The sequence below is a fragment of the Anolis sagrei genome, chromosome 4, assembly GCF_037176765.1.
Source record: "Anolis sagrei isolate rAnoSag1 chromosome 4, rAnoSag1.mat, whole genome shotgun sequence".
NCBI lineage: Eukaryota > Metazoa > Chordata > Lepidosauria > Squamata > Dactyloidae > Anolis > Anolis sagrei.
The window spans coordinates 127,019,546-127,041,010 of NC_090024.1; the positions used below are offsets into that span (position 1 = coordinate 127,019,546).

The 21,465-nt window shown below is 40.5% G+C and overlaps 1 protein-coding gene across 2 annotated transcripts in view; it reads left to right on the top strand.

The window, feature by feature from the left end:
- Nucleotides 1–21,465, top strand: part of SEC16B (SEC16 homolog B, endoplasmic reticulum export factor) — a 76,836-nt gene that overhangs the window by 6,745 nt on the left and 48,626 nt on the right. The window contains exons 4-9 of one of the 2 annotated variants that reach the window (XM_067467651.1): nucleotides 1,679–1,799; nucleotides 4,875–5,025; nucleotides 6,794–6,941; nucleotides 10,500–10,657; nucleotides 12,383–12,444; nucleotides 15,263–15,398. In XM_067467651.1, the coding sequence (XP_067323752.1) occupies nucleotides 1,679–1,799; nucleotides 4,875–5,025; nucleotides 6,794–6,941; nucleotides 10,500–10,657; nucleotides 12,383–12,444; nucleotides 15,263–15,398 (776 nt within the window). The remainder of the gene's footprint in view (nucleotides 1–1,678; nucleotides 1,800–4,874; nucleotides 5,026–6,793; nucleotides 6,942–10,499; nucleotides 10,658–12,382; nucleotides 12,445–15,262; nucleotides 15,399–21,465) is intronic. The other variant, XM_067467652.1, reaches the window with a different exon arrangement.

Below are 21,465 nucleotides of genomic sequence, written 5' to 3' on the forward strand. Positions count from 1 at the left end.
GAATTTTAAACACATGTCCTTTGTTTAATCTCTTTGTTTTGTGTATATGCGTTTTGTGTGTGTATATATGTGTGTATGTGTATGCATACATCTGTGTATATATGTGTATTTGCATATATATATATATATATGGGTGTATATGTGTGTGTGTATATATATTTGTGTATTTGTGTGTTTATATGTGTACACACATATTGTGTATATGTGTATGTGTGTATATATTTGTGTATATATGTGTGTGTATATTTGTGTATTTGTGTGTTTATATGCGTACATGCATATTGTGTATACATTTATGCTTGTCTATATGCATATTTGTGTGTATATATGTATGTATGTGGATATGTATATGTGTGTGCACGTATATATATGTGTATGTGTGTATTTGTGCATATATATACGTTTGTGTGTATGAATGTGTGTATGTGCATATGTATATGAGTGTATATGTGTATGTATATATGGTGTATTTTTGGGTTTTTTAATTCTGTTCCACTGGGGTTGCGTGTGTGTGTTTATGGGTGATGGACACTCGTTGGACTGTTAGGCATTCTGTGTCCAAATTTCGTGTCAATTCGTCCAGTGGTTTTTGAGTTATGTTAATCCCACAAGTGAACATTACATTTTTATTTATATAGATGTTTTATTATGTATCTTTTTTAGCAGTGGTTCTCAACCTTTGGTCCTCCAGATGTTTGGACTTCAACTCCCAGAAATCTCAGCCAGTTCACTAGCTGTTAGGAATTGTGGGAGTTGAAGTCCAAAACATCTGGAGGACCAAAGGTTGAGAACCACTGTTTTATGGAAATACATTTTAATATGTGTATTTATGGTATTTTTACAATGTTTAATTCTGTAACCTACCTTGACTCACAAGGAGAGGCAAGTAAGAAATAAATTATTCTTATTTATGTGACATGTACATAACAACACAGCACACATCCACATTAGGTCCAAGTGTCTGGTGTTCATCTCTGAATATTGGGCTCTTCCCAGGGGCCTATATGGTATTTTCGTAAAATGTTTCCAGTTCTGAGAAGTGCTACCTTTTACACCAGGTGGATTGATGTTATGTACAAATTAAGGCTTTTCAAGTGCTTTTTGAGGTTTCTTGGAATGCCTCCAAGAGCACCAACCACTATTAGTATCACTATTGTTTTCTTTTGCCATCAGTGGTACCAATAGATGATGATGATTGCTCATAATTTCTTAACTATTTTGTTATTGTTAGAGGAAAAAAATAAGAAATTAGTATTATATGTGATATATTTTGACCCAAAATACGTCTAGAAGGCATAGAAATGTCCCATAAAAGTAGTTTCAAACAATAACTGGAAAATATTTCCAGCACCAGCTAATTCAACCCCCCCCCCCCATTTTTGCATTGTTTTTGAAAACAAACTTCACTACACCTTTTTAGCATTAAAAAAAGAAAAAAAGAAAATTATTTTTGATAACCCTTTTACTTTGTGTTAAAGTGAAAGGACAAGAAATGTTTTTTTAAAGGGCAATTCTAGATGTGTGTAAGTGTACATGTAACATGGGGTAAATACATATATGCGCATATTTGTAAAAATATCCAGTGTGTCCTAACTGGTATCTGCATTCTTTTATCATTATTGGCAAATGTTACTGATAACTACAGCTGTTTTTTTATATATTATCTCTCAATATTTAGACCAAAGGCGGAGAGAGACCTGGGGTAAAGATGGACATTCCTGGAACCCGAGTTATTCTGGATATTACCGCCAGGAAGAAGGCAGTAGCTTTGCAGGACATAATGATTTCATACTGACACGGTAAGAATTTGTGGAAATCCCTGCAAAATCCTAAAAGCTGAAAATCCAAAAGAGAACATTTCTAAGGCATGGTAGGCAAATTATGCACCTCTAGATGTTACTGGATTGCAACTTCCGTCCGTCCTAGTCAGAAAAGCTACTGGGGAGGGTTGATGGGATTTGAATCCAACTTTATCTGAAGGGGTAGAAGCTACAGAATGTATCTTGTTCGTAACTTGGGGACTGCCTGTATGTTTGCATAGGAGCACTGGGATTGTGGTGCAGCCGGCTGAGTGTCAGTTGCATTAAGATCACTCTGACCAGAAGGTCATGAGTTCGAAGCCAGCCTGGGTCGGAGTGAGCTTCCGGCCAATTTTGTGTAGCTTGTTGTCGACCTTTGCAACCCGAAAGACAGTTGCATCTGTCAAGTAGCAAAATTAGGTACCACCTATGTGTGGGGAGGCTAATTAACTAATTTATGAGGCCATAAAAAGACTCCAGCGAAAAGCACTCCAACAAAGCATGCGGGAAATGCAGAAGTACTTCATCAGTGTTGCAGATGGACAATGAAAGCGACAGCTCCCCTGGCGGCCAGAAAAAGTTAAAATAACCTCTGTGTATGTCTATATACGTTGTATGTCTAATTGGCATTGAATGTTTGCCATATATGTGTACACTGTAATCCGCCCTGAGTCCTTTGCGGGGTGAGAAGGGCGGAATATAAATGCTGTAAATAAAAATAAATAAATAGGACTGTAACTTTCACTGTTTAACCCTGTAACACTTTTTACAACGTATTTTGTATATGTGAGCAATCAGAACAGGGTCAGCTATGGGGCAGAGGCAAAATGAGTGCAGTGTGTTGCTCCATTTAAGAGTTCTGCTTTAAACTGGATTACATGAGTCCGCGCTGCCAGATAATCTGAGATAAACAGAAAACCTGGGATCAGATGCTGGGATATAGGGGCTGTCTGGAAGGGCCCTTAGTTTACAGACCCTTCCACATAGCCCTATATCCCAGAATATCATGGCAGAAAATCCCACAATATCTGCTTTGAACTGGGTTATCTGAGTCGACACTGCCATATATGCCAGTTCAAAGCAGATAATGTGGGATTTTCTGCCTTGATATTCTGGGATTTAGGGCTGTGTGGAAGGGCTCACTGTTATGAGCTTATCTTGTGCCTTGTGAGGAGCTCCGATCTCTCACTTTCACTGATAAAAATATACTGATTATCTTGTTTGTAGGTTCTAGTAGTAATTTATTTATACTCCGCTCCATCTCCCCCAGGGGGACTCAGGGCGGCTTATATGAGGCCAAGCCCATCAATACAGTAAACACAATATAACACAAAAGCATAACAGAACTAGAAAATAAAAAGCATAGAATGCAAAACCAATATAATAAGCAACAGAGCAATAGAAAAACAAACATTAAACACACAAGATTACACTGGGCAGGGCCAAATTCAAGGATAAAATTTTAAAACAGAATAGTACATGTGAACATTTTGCGCATTTCAAGATCATGGTGTAAGTAATAAAGACCATCATGCAAATATCTTTGCTTGGAATCTACCTCCTTTGGAGGGGTAGTTGAACTTTAGACACTAGGGGCCCTTCCACACAGCTCTATATCCCAGAATATCAAGGCATGAAATCCCACAATATGCACTTTGAACTGGGTTATCTGAGTCCACACTCAGATAATGTGGGATTTTCTACCTTGATATTCTGGGATATAGGGCTGTGTGGAAGGACAAAATAAGTAGTCATCTTGGTTTGATCCTTTCAGATGTGTAGGGAATATCTTGCGTTATAACTACAACTTGTGGTCTGAACATTTTGAGCAGGAACACCTGACAATCTAAGCCAGTTGTCAAAGTCTTGGTAGGGACCACACAGAGCAAGCATCTTGGGCCCTCCAGGTGTTTTGGACTTCGACTCCCACAATTCCTAACAGCCAGGCTATTAGAAAGTGTAAGAGTTGAAGTCCAAAACACCTAGAGGGCCCAAGTTTGACCATGCCTGACATAGAGTGTTCTGTTGCGCGCTGGGCCTGTAAATAATTGTCTTTAGAACAGGATGTGCAACCTTTGCCCAGCGGGAAGCCAGGGGGCTTAAAGAGAAGTTCTCAGAGGGTTTTCACCACAAATAGTCTTTAGATGGCTTGTGAAGTACAACAAAGTCCTTTATTAATGAGCAATCAAACAGAAACTTCTCTTGTCTTCAGTAAAGTTAAGCAAATGATTCCAAGCTTTTAGGCAACTGGTGAATTCCTAATCTTGCCCACAAAGGACAGGCAACTGTCTTCAATAACTTCTTCTTTAAAGGAAAATCCCCTTTTTAACTTCTCCCAGGCTGACTGTAATTTAACCCTTACTGATGTGGGCTCTGCTACCGGGTCGAACTGCTTCTCGAACGCCGAGTGGACCTACCAGTAAAGGCTTAGATGTTCTCCAGCTGGAGTTCTTTGGTCTTTAGGGCTGTTTTCCTGGAAATTCTTAAAGGTTGAAGCTTTTGTACAGGGGAAGCTTGCACACATCCTATACATTAGTTTTCCTTACTGAGACTAACTAAAAAATGGCTCCCTTCCCAATTGCCCTGAGCAAGGGGTGGAACCAAAACTTAACGATGATGGACAGGTGACTTGCCCTATGACTGCAACCAAAAGAAGCTATCTATCTGCAGAGTCCCTGAAACCTAGGACTGCAATCAAACATTTAATACAAAGCAAATAAAGTTGAAGCTCCTGGTACAGCTGTACCAGAACATAGAGGTTGTCCTTAAGGCCCTATGAAGGTAAGAATGGGCTCAAGTGAGCATACTTTGTCCATTGCTTTCTCAAACTGGAGCCAGCCATTTTCAGTGCTGAGAAAGGTCTTGGTCCAGTTGAGATTATTGTGCATATTTCCTGAGAAAATACATACTTAGGGCAGAATCTTAATCTGTTCATATTCCAGAAAGCAATATATGGTTGGGTGCAAAAAATATGCCATGCTTCTACCTGTGTACATCTCTTTTGTGAGAAGGCACATAAGATCTTTGCGAGGTTGTGCCAAAAGACTGTTTTCTTTCAACTCCTTTCTTTCCCAGATCTGAGCAGCGTGCTTCCTGTGAAGAAAGTTATAGTTCAATGAAAGATGACTCCTATGAGATCAATTACAATTCTTCCTTGCAACGAGGGCAGATTCAGAATGATTTCCAAGGAAACTTTATGGAGAATGCCAGGAGAGCAGCACAACAGGTACCAACTTTGCAACTTGTTCAGAGTATCTTTTCTTCTGCTTTTATTCCATCTGTCTATACAAGGCCTCTTCTATACTGCCATGTAAAATCCAGATTATCTGCTTTGAGCTGGATTATATGGCAGTGTAGACTTATATAATATGGCAGTGTAGACTTATATAATCCAGTTCAAAGCAGATAAATTAGATTTATATGACAGCATAGATGGAGCCTAAAGACAGATTATCAAAGTAACAACAACAACAAACAAAACTTTATTTATATACCGCTCTATCTCCCCGAGGGGACTCAGAGCAGTTTCCAAGTAACATCATCAATACGTACAAAGTAAACAACATAAACATAAAATTAACAAGACAATATAAGCATAAAAAAATCACAATGGCACATATATATTATACTGCCATATAATCAAATTCAAAGCAGATAATCTGGATTTTATATGGCAGTGTAGATGGGGCCTAAGACACTTGGCCACACTAGGGGAGTCCTATCCTCTGTTTCAAGGAATGTCCACTCCAAATTAAAACCCTATAAGGTAAGAAAGGAAGATCTTAAACATACACACCAACAGTTGATTAGCACATCTGTAGCTGAGGAGCTGATTGAGAAAGTTTGCAAGCCATCTGATCACAGTCTACATTACGATACTGAGTGACAATGTAGTCCTATTGAAACTATAGTCGCCATTGCTACGTTAGTATCTATAACTTTCACTAGCTATAGCAGAGCAGGTAAATCATCAGCTGCAGCTGTAGCAAATCTTGCTAACCAAAAGGTTGACAGTTTGAAGCCGGGTCAGGGTGAGCTCCAACTCCCCACCCACCTAGTGGATGTAAGTCAATAAAATAGGAACCACATTAAGTGGGGAGGTATTTTAGGCACTGCGTTTTGATCTGAAAAAGGAGGAAAGTTTACAAACAAAGAAAGCTCTTCGGCAAGGAGATGGAGTGACAGCACCCCCTGTGGCCAGAACCGAGCATAAGCTCCAAAGATGGGAAAAAAGCTGATATAATACCTCTATCTGTTGTCTGTCTTGTCATTGTATAATCGGCATTGAATGTTTGCCATATATGTGTTCTGTGATTTGCCCTGAGTCCCCTTCGGGGTGAGAAGGGCAGAATATAAATGCTGCAAATAAATAAATAAATAAAACTTTGAATATGTTTTAATGGATTTTAACTATGATTTTTTTTAGTGCTGTTTGTGTTTGATTCTTTTTTTTTTCTCGTGTCAGGAGCGACTTGAGAAACTGCAAGTCACTTCTGGTGTGAGAGAATTGGCCGTCTGCAAGGACGTTGCCCAGGGGACGCCCGGATGATTTGATGTTTTATCATCCTTTTGGGAGGCTTCTCTCATGTCCCCGCATGTGGAGCTGGAGCTGATAGAGGGAGCTCATCCGCCTCTCCCCGGATTCGAACCTGTGACCTGTCGGTCTTCAGTCCTGCCGGCACAGGGGTTTAATCCACTGTGTTTGATTCTGTCTTAATGTTTGACTATTTGTATATTTTAAATTGTATACTCAGTCCCCTTTGGGGAGATAAGCGGGGTAACAATAATAATAATATAAAGATTATTTAAACTTTCTTTGGTAATCCATTCTCCCTTTCCGGCATGCATAAGTATCCCTTCTGTCCTTAAGAGTCTTATGGGAAAGCTCCATCTCATATAAATGGAGAGGCCCTGTTCACCTGTCAAGGTATCTCTGATTCATTTTGTGTTATTTTGATCCAGACCATTATTTCCACTTCCATTTCTCCATACAGCCTTCATTTGCTGAGGAGCCAAGCCTCCTCCAGCAGTATAAGGACTCAGGACTCAGCTCTAGTGCGTACGAACTTAGCCAGTACATCAATGATTCCTCCAACCACTATGAAGCATCCCTTTCCAAAGACTGGAGTCCAGTTCATGAAGGTGAAGTATTCAGAGCCGTTCACTTGTGGGGTGGTGAAGAAGAGAGAAGATAAGCTTTTACCCTCTCTGCCAATCACGTACATATTTTTGACTTTTAAAGTCACCCCCTTTCAGTTCTCTTTATCATTGAGAAGTTCTTGTTTGAACATGTGGAACTATAGCAATGGCTTTAGTTTGACTCCACGTGTAATTTAGGAGATGTATAGTGCAATGGTTCAGTTCAGACACTTACTGGGTGGTTCTTGTGGGTTTTTTCGGGCTATAGGGCCATGTTCTAGAGGCATTTCTCCTGACGTTTTGCCTGCATCTATGGCAAGCATCCTCAGAGGTAGTGAGGTCTGTTGGAAATAGGAAAATGGGTTTATATCTCTGTGGAATGGCTGGGGTGGGGCAAAGAGCTCTTCTTTGCTAGAGCTAGGTGTGAATGTTTCAACTGACCACCTTCATTAGCATTTGAAGGCCTGCCTGAGCCTGGGAAAATCTTTTGTTGAGAGGTGTTAAGATGTGCCTGGTTGTTTCCTCTCTGCTGTTTTGCTGTTGTAATTTTAGAGTTTTTTAATACTGGTAGCCAGATTTTGTTCATTTTCATGGTCTCTTCCTTTCTGTTGAAATTGTCCACATGCTTGTGGATTTCAATGGCTTCTCTGTGTAGTCTGACATGGTGGTTGTTGGTGTGGTCCAGCATTTCTGTGTTCTCAAATAATATGCTGTGTCCAGGCTGGTTCATCAGGTGCTCAGGTGTTGAAACATTCACACCTAGCTCTAGCAGAGAAGAGCTCTTTGCCCCACCCCAGCCATTCCATAGATATATAAACTCATTGTCCTATTTCCAACAGACCTCACTACCTCTGAGGATGCTTGCCATAGATGCAGGCGAAATGTCAGGAGAAATGCCTCTAGAACATGGCCCTATAGCCCGAAAAAACCCACAAGAACCTAGTGATTCCAGCCATGAAAGCCTTCGACAATACACTTACTGGGTGGTTGTGGTCTTTGCATGAAGGCAGTCTGCATTACTGTGCGTCTAAAGCAGGGGTGGAGATAGTTGTGGCACTTCATGTTCTTGGCATTCTTTGCTCCCTATATAAATTTTATTTTGTTTTCAAAAGAACAAAAACAACAACAACCCTCAAACAGTACAAAAAGGGGGGAAAGAAGGGAAAAATAAGGACCATAAAAGGATATAATATGTGGAACCATTAGTCTATTGTATCATCAGAGACATAGAGGGGAGGGGGCAATTATCATTATACATGTTGGATTATTGTAGGTTTTTCGGGCTATATGGCCATGTTCTGCAACCTACAACAACCCAGTGATTCCAGCCATGAAAGCCTTTGACAATACATTATACATATTATTTGATATGGGAGGGAAGTGACGTAAAAGGAGAAGAAAAAAAAATTCCACTTTAACATCGTTTCTGTCAAGAGTACCAAATTGTTCTTCTGGAGCTTCATTAGTTTCTTTTATTTTCTTTTATTGTCCCTTCTTTTCTTCTCTTCCAACTCTGCATAATATTCCTTTTCCTTATTTTATCAGTTAACCAGTTGGAACTGTTTTTTTTCTACTCTTAATGGCATATATACATATCTTAAAGTTAATTCCATTTGTTAATAGAGTAGTAATATGCATGTAAATATTTTTATAATTATCAATCATTCACATAGCATCTACACATAGTAAACCTTATATAAGTGTATATCCTATAGTATCAAGCTTCTTGAATTTGTACACTTTTCTATTTTAAATCAAAATATTAAGTTTTCTTTAAAAAAACTTTTTTTGGCTCTTAGATATACAAATTATAGAATTTATACCAAGTTAATTTATACCGATTTTATATTACATTTAGTTCACAAATTCTATTGCAGTCATCTTCGGATTTTTTAAAAATAAAACCCACAAAGGGTTTTCATTTTTCTTGCAATGTTTGTGCATTGACTTGTTGTACAATTAAAGTTAATTTGTCCATTTCAGACATTTCAAACATTTTTGTAATCCATTTATTTATTTATATATTTAGTGTACTTGTATACCGCCTTTCTCAGCCTTATCGGCGACTCAAGGCTGTTTACAAGTCAGTACACATAACAACAAAATACAAATTAAACGTTAATACAGTATAAAACCACAACAGAAGCACCATTCATCTGGCATTGGTGTTCTTTGTTGCTTGCATAGTTTTGCTTTTTCAATTCTTGCTGGGGTAATTCTTTTCTGGTGTTTTGGTATTTGTCTATTAGTCCCATTAAAAAGTTTCTAGTTTTAGTGTTATTTTGATTTTTATTATGTTTTCAATGTCAGTATGCACTTTTATCCAGAAAGCTTTGGCCTTTGGGCAGGTCTGCCACATATGATAAGAGTTTCCAGTTGTTTGTTTACATTTCCAACATAAATTGAATTATTTATTTATTTTTGAGGGTTTTACTGGTATTATGTACCATCTCCATGCCCCCAGCATTTTTCATTTCAGACCATTCTGGGAATTGTGGTTCAATAACCCCTGGAAGGCCACATAGTTGCCACCACTGATTCCAGTTCATGACAGCCTATACCCAGAAACATCTGACTCATGTGAACCCCCTCTTTCATTTGATTTGGTGTGAAAGAGACAACCTTGTGCTTCTGCTTCCTTACAGAGTCCCTGCATCATACTTTGCTTTTTAAGATCATACTTTGGCAAACTCATTTCTCTCCCATTAAATGTTTGAACATAATAATAATAATAATAATAATAATAATAATAATAATAATAATAATTTATTTATACCCTGCCACCATCTCCCCAAATGGACTCGGGGTGGCTTACATCAGGCCAAGCCTGTCAAATACAAATACAACAGTACATCAACAAAGCAAACAAGCAAATAAAACAATATAAAAATATAACTAAACATATAAGCAATAACGCACAAGAGATTTAAAACACTATGTCAGTGCCAAAAGTGATAGATTAAAAAAATTAAAAACGCTGGGCATGTACAGAGTAGGGTATGTCTAAACATGGGGGTTTTAGAGAGTGATGTAGGGAGATCAATCTAACGGATAGATAAAGTGCTTCAGTTGACATATAGTAGAAAATTGTTCAGATCAGGGGCTTATTTCCTTTATTCAGGGAAGGCACACTGGAACAGCCATGTTTTCAAGCGTCTCCTAAAGACTGCCAAAGTGGGGGCTTGTCTGATATCTTTAGGGAGTGAGTTCCAGAGTCAGGGGGCCACCATAGAGAAGGCCCTCTCCTTCGTCCCCACCAATCGCGCCTGAGAAGGGGGCGGGAGTGAGAGCAGGGCCTCTCCAGATGGTCAAAGAGATCGCGTGGGTTTGTAAACAGTAATGAATATGACCAAAGCAGGCTGCTTGTTCTTACTCAGTATAGTTGTATTGAGCCCATATTTTAATTCATTGGCTGGCTTCTCCTGAATTCTTGAGTCACATTTGACACCTCGCTTTTGGGTTTACAGGAACAGAAGTGTTGTGCTCTCTAGGAAACCTTTGGGAAGTCAGAATAACTCCAGGCTTGGGATCAGTTACAAAGGATCTCTGTTTCTCATTTAGCAGGAGACTCAGCAGCTGCTCTGCACTCCGTGGCCCCCCAGAAGTTTTCCCTCCCCCATGTTCCTGTGTGCTTTGGAGCGGCGGGGCAGCTTGTCCAAGGATGCCCTAATGATCCAGCAGAAGGGCAGCCTGCGCTTGTGGAAATACATAGCCTGGAGGTAACTGTTAATATGTCTCTTGGAAATAAAATATGTATCTGTCGAGGAGCTTTGTACTTTTTAGATTACAACTCTAAAAATCCTCCAGGATGAAACAAAATTTGTACACATGAAATCACCTCTGAGGATAGTTTCCGTTTGGAGAGTATTTCGATTTTGGAATTCTGTATCAGGAGAGAGACAAGCCACCTTGTCTGTCTCCTGAGGAATCTGTATAATGATCAAGTAGCAACAGTAAGAACTGGCCATGGAACAACGGACTGGTTCAAGATTGGGAAAGGCGTACGGCAGGGTCGTATACTCTCACCCAACCTATTCAACTTGTATGCAGAACACATCATGCGATGTGCGGGGCTTGAGGAATGCAAGGCTGGGGTCAAAATTGCTGGAATTAAACATTATGAGTTTATTTTAACTGTTTTGTATTGATTATTGTTATTGCTTTTATTTATGTCTTGTGGGCTTGGCCTCATGTAAGCCGCACCGAGTCCCTTGGGAAGATGGTAGCGGGGTACAAATAAAGTATTATTATTATTATTATTATTATTATTATTATTATCAACCTTAGATATGCAGATGATACCACTTTGATGGCCAAAAGCGAGGAGGAGCTGAGGAGCCTTCTAATCAAACATAAAAAACCCCAAGATTATGGCAACAAGACTGATTGATAACTGGGAAATAGAGGGAGGGAGGGAGGGAGAAAACGTGGAGTCAGTGACAGACTTTGTATATCTAGGTGCAAAGATTACTGCAGACGCAGACTGCAGCCAGGAAATCAGAAGACGCTTACTTCTTGGGAGGAGAGCAATGACCAATCTCGATAAAATAGTGAAGAGTATCAAATCAAATCAAATCAAATCATTTATTTCGGTCATAGACCAGCACAGGAAATAGAAATCACATTTTCATACAAACTTGGTACGTTTAGTACATTAAAAATATAAATAAAACTACTGAAGCACAATATGGGTGAGGGAGCGGAAGGGGAAACAGGGTAAAAACATACAATGCACAGATCCATCACCAAATTGTAGATTCAGGGAAGATGATTACTGGACACACAGTTAACTTTTGGGACTAGTCATCCCCTGATTTTGTATGCTGCTGCACAGAACTTTGCAACATTGTAGGTTGTAGCCGAATTAGTATCTGCAAGTAGCAGGGAGGTATAAGATAAGCCTGGCACGGATATCCCTGTAGAACGGGCACTGAAGGAGCATAGTTAAAGCAATGGTATTCCCCGTAGTAACCTATGGATGTGAGAGCTGGACCATAGGGAAGGCTGAGCGAAGGAAGATAGATGCTTTTGAACTGTGGTGTTGGAGGTAAATTCTGAGAGTGCCTTGGACTGCGAGAAGATCCAACCAGTCCATACTTCAGGAAATAAAGCCCAACTGCTCATTGGAGGAAGGATGTTAGAGGCAAAGATTAAGTACTTTGGCCACATCATGAGAAGACAGGAAAGCTTAGAGAATACAGTTATGTTGTGGAAACGGAAGGAAAAAGGACAAGGGGTCGGTCAAGGGCAAGATGGATGGATGGTATCCTTGAAGTGACTGGCTTGACCTTAAAGGAGCTGGGAGTGGTCTGGGAGCTCTGGCGTAGGCTGGTCCATGAAGTCATGAAGAGTCGGAAGTGACTGAATGAATAAACAACAACAATAAGTGATTCTCAACCTGTATTATCAGGATCTGACTCACAAAATCCCTTTCTATTTTCTAGGTCATCCTACATGACTCGGCTGAGCAAGAGGCAATGAGAACCTTTCCAGGACCTCTGATCAGGTACAAGTCCTTTGAAGGGGTATAGTGTTAAGACTCCATTTTTCAGCATAGTCTTGATGTGGAATTGTTACTAAGCAAACTTGGGAATCTACACCAGACAGCTGATTTTGGTGGAAGGTAGATCTGATACTGAGGCACAGTCCATCAGGATATTTTGGATTGGGAATTGCATAAGGGCACATGTGATGTCTTGGGTTAGCCTTTTCCCTCCTCTGTTTTACTTCCTTGTTTGTTCTCTCTTTGGTGGGTTTTTCCATTTGTGCTTAGTTTTAGAGGTGGAGCTTAAAACCCCCTAGAGGCCTGACTCGGTTGGTTTAGCCCTTTGCCTCAGAGCTTGGCTAATAGGCTTTCCCCTCCTTTTTAGTTTGTGCCAGGGTTTCAGAGGAGAAGGCCAGAAAATTGTCTGGGTTTCCTTGGCCTGGCAATCTAAACAGGCATTATATACCATGTATATGCCTCATCATAGCTGTGTATCTACCACATAGGCACTATCGTGTGTATATACCTTATAGATCTTCATAGCTGTATATACCAACATAGCTTGTACTATACCATAACTGTATATACCTCATAGCTGTATTTACCAACTATACAAACCTCATAGATCTTCATAGCTGTATATACCTCATAATCACCATAGCTGGTATTTTACCATCAGAATAGCTAGTACTGATCATCATAGTTGTGTATTTACCTTAGTCAATATAGCTTGTACCTTTACCATTTAGTTACTATAGTTCTGTACTTTACCATTTTAGTTCTGTTTTATATTATTAACCAAACCCACACAATCTCTTCGATCATCTGGAGAGGCCTTGCTCTCGCTCCTGCCCCCTTCACAGGCACGATGGGTGGGGACAAGGGAGAGTGCCTTCTCGGTGGTGGCCCCCCGACTCTGGAACTCACTTCCCAAGGATATCAGGCAAGCCCCCACTTTGGCAGTCTTTAGGAGGAGCCTGAAAACGTGGCTGTTCCAGTGTGCCTTCCCTGAATAAAGGAAACAAAGCTCTGCAAAATGTCCTCAGAAGCACTTTAATTACTCATTGGGTTGCTCTCCCTACATTTCCTTTAAAACCCTCCTGCTTAGATACATCCTACCTCTGTTCATGCCCAGCGTTTATTTTTAAAATTTTAACTATTACATCAGGCCCGGCCATAGGTTTTTAAATCTCTCTGTGTTATTGTCTATATGTGAGTTATATTAATTGTATTGTTTTGTTTGCTTATTGCTTTGTTGTTTTTATTGATGTGTTGTTGGGCCTGGCCTATGTAAGCCGCTCCGAGTCCCCTTGGGGAGATGGTGGCGGGGTATAAATAAAGTATTATTATTATTATTATTATTATTATCATTATTATTAAGTACCTTACTGAAGACAATGTAGCCAAGTATTTACCAATAATTTAGTCTAGTATTTTCCTTTCAATAGCCAAGTATTTTACCAAGTGACTTACCACAATTATAGTGAAATATTTTCCCTCATATTCTATGAATATAGTCAAGTGTTTATTTCAATCAACAAACTTTGTCTTTGCTTTATTTTATTTTGATTTGCCTTTCAAGAACTCTTACTGAAGTTAACTTTGCCTTTTGTTTCCAGTAAACTTATTTGGTTAACTTTAATCCTGTCCAAGACTCTTTATTTTAAAGAATTGTAGTACATCAGCGGGTATACCAATAGCCACCGGGAATAGCCAGACATATAGTTTTCTTTTTACCTCCGGCATGACTTTACAGCACAAGAGTGCTCCTGTGCAATGCTTGCCATTTTGGTGTGGTTCTTAGAGAGAGAAAAAGAAAGAGAGAAAAACCTTCTTAGTGAACTATGCCATGTTATTCAGTGGAAGCGTGCTGGTTGGGTTATCTGTCCGTGGCACCAAAATACTTCTGGCTAGCCGTAAAAGAGAAGACCTTCCATTTAGGTCAGTTTTAACAAGGGAGGCAGAATCTGAAGACTGTGTAAGATCATTTGGGCCACTGGATATCATTGCCATGTGTCCCAGGTCACAGAAACAGAATAGTTCAAATAGAATAGGGAAGAAAGTAGTACGAGGGAGGAAACACACTTTAGACACTCATTTTCTGTCTCTTGGAGAAGGTTCTTTTGAACTGTCATGATCCTTTGTTCTATAGGAAGGCAAGCACCGAGAGCTTGCAAATAGTTTGCCTTTGCCTTCCAATTCCTGGAGAGTTGGCTGATCTCTCAGGACGTTAAGTGTTATGGCTGCTGACAGAACACTCTGCTAAAGCTGATTCCTGGCTAATAGTGCAGGATGGTTGGCTGAGGTTTCATCAAATGAGACTGATGACAGGAATTGGTCTCGTAATAGCGAGGGATCGGCTCTGGCTTTTGGAATGAAATACCCATCAGAGGAGGTGACAGTCATCCAACTGGATGGAAGAAGCAGAGGAATCATTAGAGGCAATTTGGACTTTCAGTTTAGACAAGAAAGGGGGGTAAGGAAGAACTGGAGGATTCAGTTTGTGTGTGTGTGTGTAAGAAAAAGAGAGCATGAGGGAAGGCGATAACTTTTTAGCTAGACTGAGCTAAAACTATAGTGCAGCCTGGGGTGAGGAGCATAAATTGCTCTCTGGGGAATCTGATGCAGACTTTGCAGTCTGCTCCTTGGAGTGTACTTGGATTTACTCTGCCCTACTTAGTACTTGCATACTTGTAACATTTGCTTTATTGACAAAGGCCTCTTAGTTTTCTACTACTGTCTTGTCTAGAAAGTAACATTGGAGGGTCTGACTGCTCAGGGAAATGGTGAATGCAGAATATTATTTATCTGACTCTGGTCTCATTTTCTCCCTTTCCAGGGAGGATCTGCACAAGGTGGATGTGATGACCTTTTGCCAACGCAAAGCAGCCCTTGGCTATGACTTGGCATCCCACCGTGGCAGAGATTCTGCCTTGCTTTGGAAACTCCTTCTCCTTCTTTGCCGACAGAATGGTGTACGTATTAGGCCTGGGTAACAACGGAAAAAATGGTTTCTAAACTCGTTTCGTTTTTAGGGGTCCATCGTGTTTCATTTTTTAAAAGAATTCCGAAATTTTCCTTTTAAAATTTTTGAAATTTACGAAATTTCGTATAATTACGAATCGATTCGTTAATGGCGGACGCAATTGCGCAATATGCTAAAAAAACCTCCAAATGGGACAGGGGGAACTTCTGAAGCTTCCCTCTCCCTCTGTTGTTGACTGTTGGTGTGATAAAACAAACAACAACTATAAAACTTGCACCAGACATGCGAAAATAATTACGAAATAATTACAAAATAATTACGAAATAATTTCGAAATAATAACGAAACAATTATGAAACAATTACGAAATAAATTGAAAAAATTGTTTCGAATCTAATTTACTCCTCACACTATTCCTGCATGGCTCAATATTGGATCGTAAGCTAATTTAAATACGAATTAATAACGAATTACGAAATTAACGAACGAAACCGCCCAAGCCTAGTACGTATCTCTTCCTGGGTATATTTTTCTAGGAAGGAGACTGGGGGCCCTCCCATACAGCCCTATATCCCAGAATATCAAGGCAGAAAATCCCACATTATCTGAGTAGTTTGGAACAATGTAGCTTGGAACATTGGCTTCAAACTACAAGAAAGGAGATTCCATCTGAACATGAGGAAGAACTTCCTGACTGTGAGAGCCGTTCAGCAGTGGAACTCTCTGCCCCAGAGTGTGGTGGAGGCTCCTTCTTTGGAAGCTTTTAAACAGAGGCTGGATGGCCATCTGTCAGGGGTGATTTGAATGCAGTATTCCTGCTTCTTGGCAGGGGTTGGACTGGATGGCCCATGAGGTCTCTTCCAACTCTTTGATTCTATGATTCTATGAGTGTGGACTCAGATAACCCAGTTCAAAGCAGATACTGTGGGATTTTCTGCCTTGATATTCTGGGATATAGGCCTTAAACTGGATTATAAGAGTCTGCACTGCCATATAATCTAGTTCAAAGCAGGTAATCTGGATTTTACATGGCAGTGTAGAAAGGGCCTGAGGCCCCTAACACATGGCTGAATGAAATCCCACATTTTCTGCTTTGAACTAGGATATATGGCAGTATAAACTTTTATAATCCAGTTTAAAGCAAATAATATAGATCATCTGCTTTGATAATCTGGATTATACGGCAGTATAGAAGGGGCCCCAGAGAGCCAGGGGAAAGAAGACTGATCTAAGGAAAAGAACACAGAATTGCAAAGTTGGAATGAGGAGGTCACAATACCGTTTTCTCCCGTTTCCTTTTTTAATTCCTTTTTCTTTTTTATTAGCCCTTTGTCCTTCTAACTGTCATCTTACTCTTACCCATCTTACTCTGTCACCTACTCTTTCACTACAGAAGATATATTTTGTTTTATTTCATTTTTTATATACTGGAAAAATCACCTTAGACGCACAACTCTGTAACCCCCCCTACACCCCCTACCCCCTATTCTCAATATATAGGGGGTATATGGCAGTTCAAAGCAGATATTATGGGATTTTCTGCCTTGATATTCTAGGGCAGGGGTATTCAAACTTTTTAAACAGAGGGCCAGGTCACAGTCCCTCAAAGTGTTGGAGGGCCGGATTGTTTAAAATAAACATGAATGAATTCCTACACACACTAAACATATCTTATTTGTAGTGCAAAGACCATTTAAAAACAATACAATAATTAAAATGAAGAACAATTTTAACAAATACAAATTTATTAGTATTTTGATGGGAAGTGTGGGCCTGCTTTTGGCTGATGAGATAGGAGTGTTGCTGTTGTTGTTGTTGTTGTTGTGTGCTTTCAAGTCGTTACAGACTTAGGTTGACCCTGAGCAAGGGCTGGGTAAATGACCTTGGAGGGCCGCATCCAGGCCCCGGGCCTTAGTTTGAGGACCCCTGTTCTAGGGTATATGATTGAGTGGAAAGGCCCTGAGTTTCAAGTCCCTTGTAGCATAAGATTTCCCACCTGCATCGCAAGTGCGATTGGTGGGGACGAGGAATAGGGCTTTCTCGGTGGTGGCCCCTCGACTCTGGAACTCTCTCCTTAAGGACATCAGGCAGGCCCCGTCGCTAGCAATCTTTAGGAGGAGCTTGAAAACATGGTTGTTCAGTGTGCCTTCCCAGAATAAGGAAACTCCTAGCATTATGTCCCAACGCACTTTATCAGAGAACCAGGATATCTACATGCCCATCCCCTGCCAAACACCCCACCTTGTCATGTCCAGCATTTTTTAATTTTAATTACATTTGGCCCAGCCAATTTTTTTTAATTGCGTCATTATGTGTTGTTAATGTTATTGCCTTGTTTTTGAGTTATTTTGCTGTTTGTTGTTGCTGCTGTTTTTATTGTATTTGGCCTCGGCCTCTTGTAAGCCGCACCGAGTCCTTCGGGAGATGGTAGCGGGGTACAAATAAAGGTTTATTATTATTATTATTATTATTATTATTGCTTAGCCCTCACTTTGATCCCTTTCAATACTTGCAACTGGCCTGAGATCATCAGCAGAGCCATCTCTACAGGTTGGGCCCATAGTGCACGTTCACTTGCCCAGATCCATGCATATTGGTAGGTTTCGTGCAACATAACGTCTTACACGAATTAGTCCCTGTGCCTGAATGCCCTTGTGTTAGACTTTCCCCCCCAAAATATTCTACATAAATGAAAAAGTGTTTGCTCTTCACTTAATAGTCTTCTGCCAAGATCGGTATGAAATTGCCCCTTGCATTCCATTGAAGATTGAAGAAGGTTGTTTTTTTTTAAATGGGAATGGGGAATGATGAGCACAGGAGTTGCACTTTTTTTATTGTGCCATCAGCAACCAGACATTTGTATTACATTTTAACAAAAACAAACAAACAAACAAACAAACAAACAGACAAAACACAGAATTTGCAAGCTTAGTAGTTGATTAAAAGTCCTTTGACCAGTATCTGGCCACTTGGAGTGCCTCTGGTGTTGCCGCAAGGAGGTCCTCCATTGTGCATGTGGCAGGGCTCAGGTTGCATTGCAGCAGATGGTCTGTAGTTTGCTCTTCTCCACACTTGCATGTCGAGGATTCCACTTTGTGCCCCCAATTCTTAAGATTGGCTCTGCATCTCGTGGTGCCAGAGCACAGTCTGTTCAGCGCCTTCTAAGTCGCTCAGTTTTCTGTATGCCCAGGGGGGAGTCTCTCAGCCATTGATAGAGGTTCTGGGTTTGAGCCTGCCACTTTTGGACTCTTGCTTGCTGGGATGTTCCAGCAAGTGTCTCTGTAGATCTTAGAAAACTATTTTCTAAGGAGTTAGAAAAGGAGTTGCACTGAGGGCTCTAGACAGGCTACACACAGTCCACATGTTGTTCTATCTCTACCCCTGAACAAATGCATGGGCTCCAAACTCTTTAAATCAGTGTGTCATCATTTCACAGATGTACACTGTGGCCAAGTAGCGTATGGTCAAGATGACAAAATGAGGAAGAGTACTCTAACTGGGAGAGGATGCAGCAGTTTGCTTTTGCTTAAACCTACTGGGAAGGGAAAGACTTCACAGCCTCCTCTCCTCCCTGCCCAGTTAATTGAATGCAAACTACTTTTTGAACATTGAACTCAATTTGTACCAACTGAAGAAAGCAGGGGACAAAACGGGAAAGTGGAAGGATGAGAGACACCGGGCTATAGGAAAAACAGTGAAAAAGTAGAATGACAGAGGATTAGAACTATCTCTGCCACTCTAGAAGAGGATATTCTAACATTTATTTTAATTAAATTGTGTTTAAAACTGTAGTTCAATTGTGTCTTAACTTTATAGCTTTTCAATTATTTATATGTACTTGTTTTTTGATCTTGTTGTGAGCTGCCTTGAATCCAAGTTTAAGAGAGGCCAAATTTCTCTCTGTGTAATTGATCTTGTTTTTTCCAACTCAAGCACTGCACAAAGAAATAAATGGAAAGGGGAAATATTAAAGAAAATAACAGTTCTTTAAGAACTGGTGCTGTGTGCTTACCAAGGAAATAACAATGTGAACGTATGCTTCACTATTCAGAAATAAGTTCTGGTGATGCAATAGAATCTGCTCCCAGCTACACTTATTACAGACTGAGCTATATTTAAAACTAGATTGAGGACCCGGGTTATTTGAAAAGGGTATTTTTTATGTTAGGCAATATATGTTTTGTCATTTGTTATGCTGTGTCTTAGAAAAAACCTCTGTCTTTGCTTTTGTTTTTTAATGAATGCTCCCATTAGAAAATGCATTATTTATTTATTTATTTTATTTACAGCATTTATATTCCACCCTTCTCACCCCGCAGGGGACTCAGGGCGGATTACAGTGTACACATATATGGCAAACATTCAATGCCAATTTTGACTTACAACATATACAGACATACACAGAGGCTATTTAACTTTTTCTGGCCGCCAGGGGAGCTGTTGCTTTCATTGTCCATCTACGACACTGATGAAGTACTTCCACATTCCCCGCATGCTTTTTTGCTGGAGTGCTTTGCTGGAGTCTTTTTAATGGCCTCATAAATTAGTTAATTTAGCCTCCCCACACTTTAAGGTGGTACCTAATTTTCCTACTTGACAGATGCAACTGTCTTTCGGGTTGCAAAGGTAAACAACAGGCTACGCAATTGGTTGGAAACCCACTCCAACCCGGGCTGGCTTCGAACTCATGACCTGGATAAACTACATTTCCCAAAAATCTTGGGTCAACCTTCCCTAAACTTTACCAGTATACACAATTGGCCATGGTAGGGCCTTAGCTTGTAAAAGGACAATGCGTTGTCAGAAGACCCTGGCAAAAGCTGCCTTCTTTGGGCCAATGTTGAAAAGGGAAGATGGTGTCCTCTTTGGGACCTAGCAGGGCAGAGCCAGCCTTCAAGGATTTAGCAGAAGTGTCTGAGGAGGCTTGGATAGGAGGTTTGGGGAATAGAAGTGTTCATAAGCATAAAAAGGTCATGGGGGCTCTGTGTGCCAAGTTTGGTCTTGATCTTGAAGTCAAACATGACCCCCCCCCCCCAAGAGATAGTAACTTATAGGGCAAGGACACCAGACAGGATAATAAGGGTTAAGCCTTGGTCAAATTGGTGTGTATCATTTAATCAAGACTTTATGCCCTATTTTCATATGTTTATAGCAGAAGGTAACCAATGTATTACTGAAAATCATGCCACAAAAGTATTTGCCTTTTCCCATCTGAATCACACCTGGGCTCCTGATGGTCCCCCATCCCACAAACAAGGGACTCTCTTTCCCCCTCATGGATATATTTCCCTTTATCGACACTGGGAGAGGGTAGTTGGGTTTACTCTCTGTATTATGATTTCTTTATTTTCATATTTTCTCCTGTATTTCTATATTTCCCCCTCATGTATCTGACCTTGCCCTGACCCTTTGGCCCCCTTCCCCTCTCCTTGAGGAAATTACATAAGGAAGTTGCCCTGCCTCTGAAAAAAGCATGAAAGCCCCTTATCTTAGGTCATTGCTTGCATGGGAAATAACAAAGAATTATCTTTCTTGACTTTGGAGTCGGGCCATCAAGAGGATTTTCGCTTGACAAACTTTTAATCATATAACAATGGGGGAAAGATGACCTTCGAAAAGTCCTTCTTCCCCCAACCCGTTTTTCTTTCAAATCTCTCCACTAAAGACATTCACCAAAGTCTTCCCCTTTGTGCCCTATCTGATCGAAAGAGGAAAACTCGGATTAAGTGATCAATGCTTATCACAGACCCATCTCAAGACAATAGCCTTGGTTTTTCTGGCAGGCCGGTTCCGGATTCATTAAACCTCCAAGACATTAAACTCCATAATCCACTCAAGAATGCATTGTATCCCTTCGTCCCGCCTCCCTCCCTTCTGATTCGCTGGAGCTTTGAGGCGACAGGAGCCTCCTGATTGGCTCTGGCACACCGTGGAAGCCCTGTGGTTGGCCCTGACGCATGGGTGACGGCCAAGCCTCCTCCCAGCTGTTTGCGTGTCAGCCAATCCCCTTTGAACTGGGTGAAAGGGGGGAGTGGGAATTTTGAAACTCACAATTCT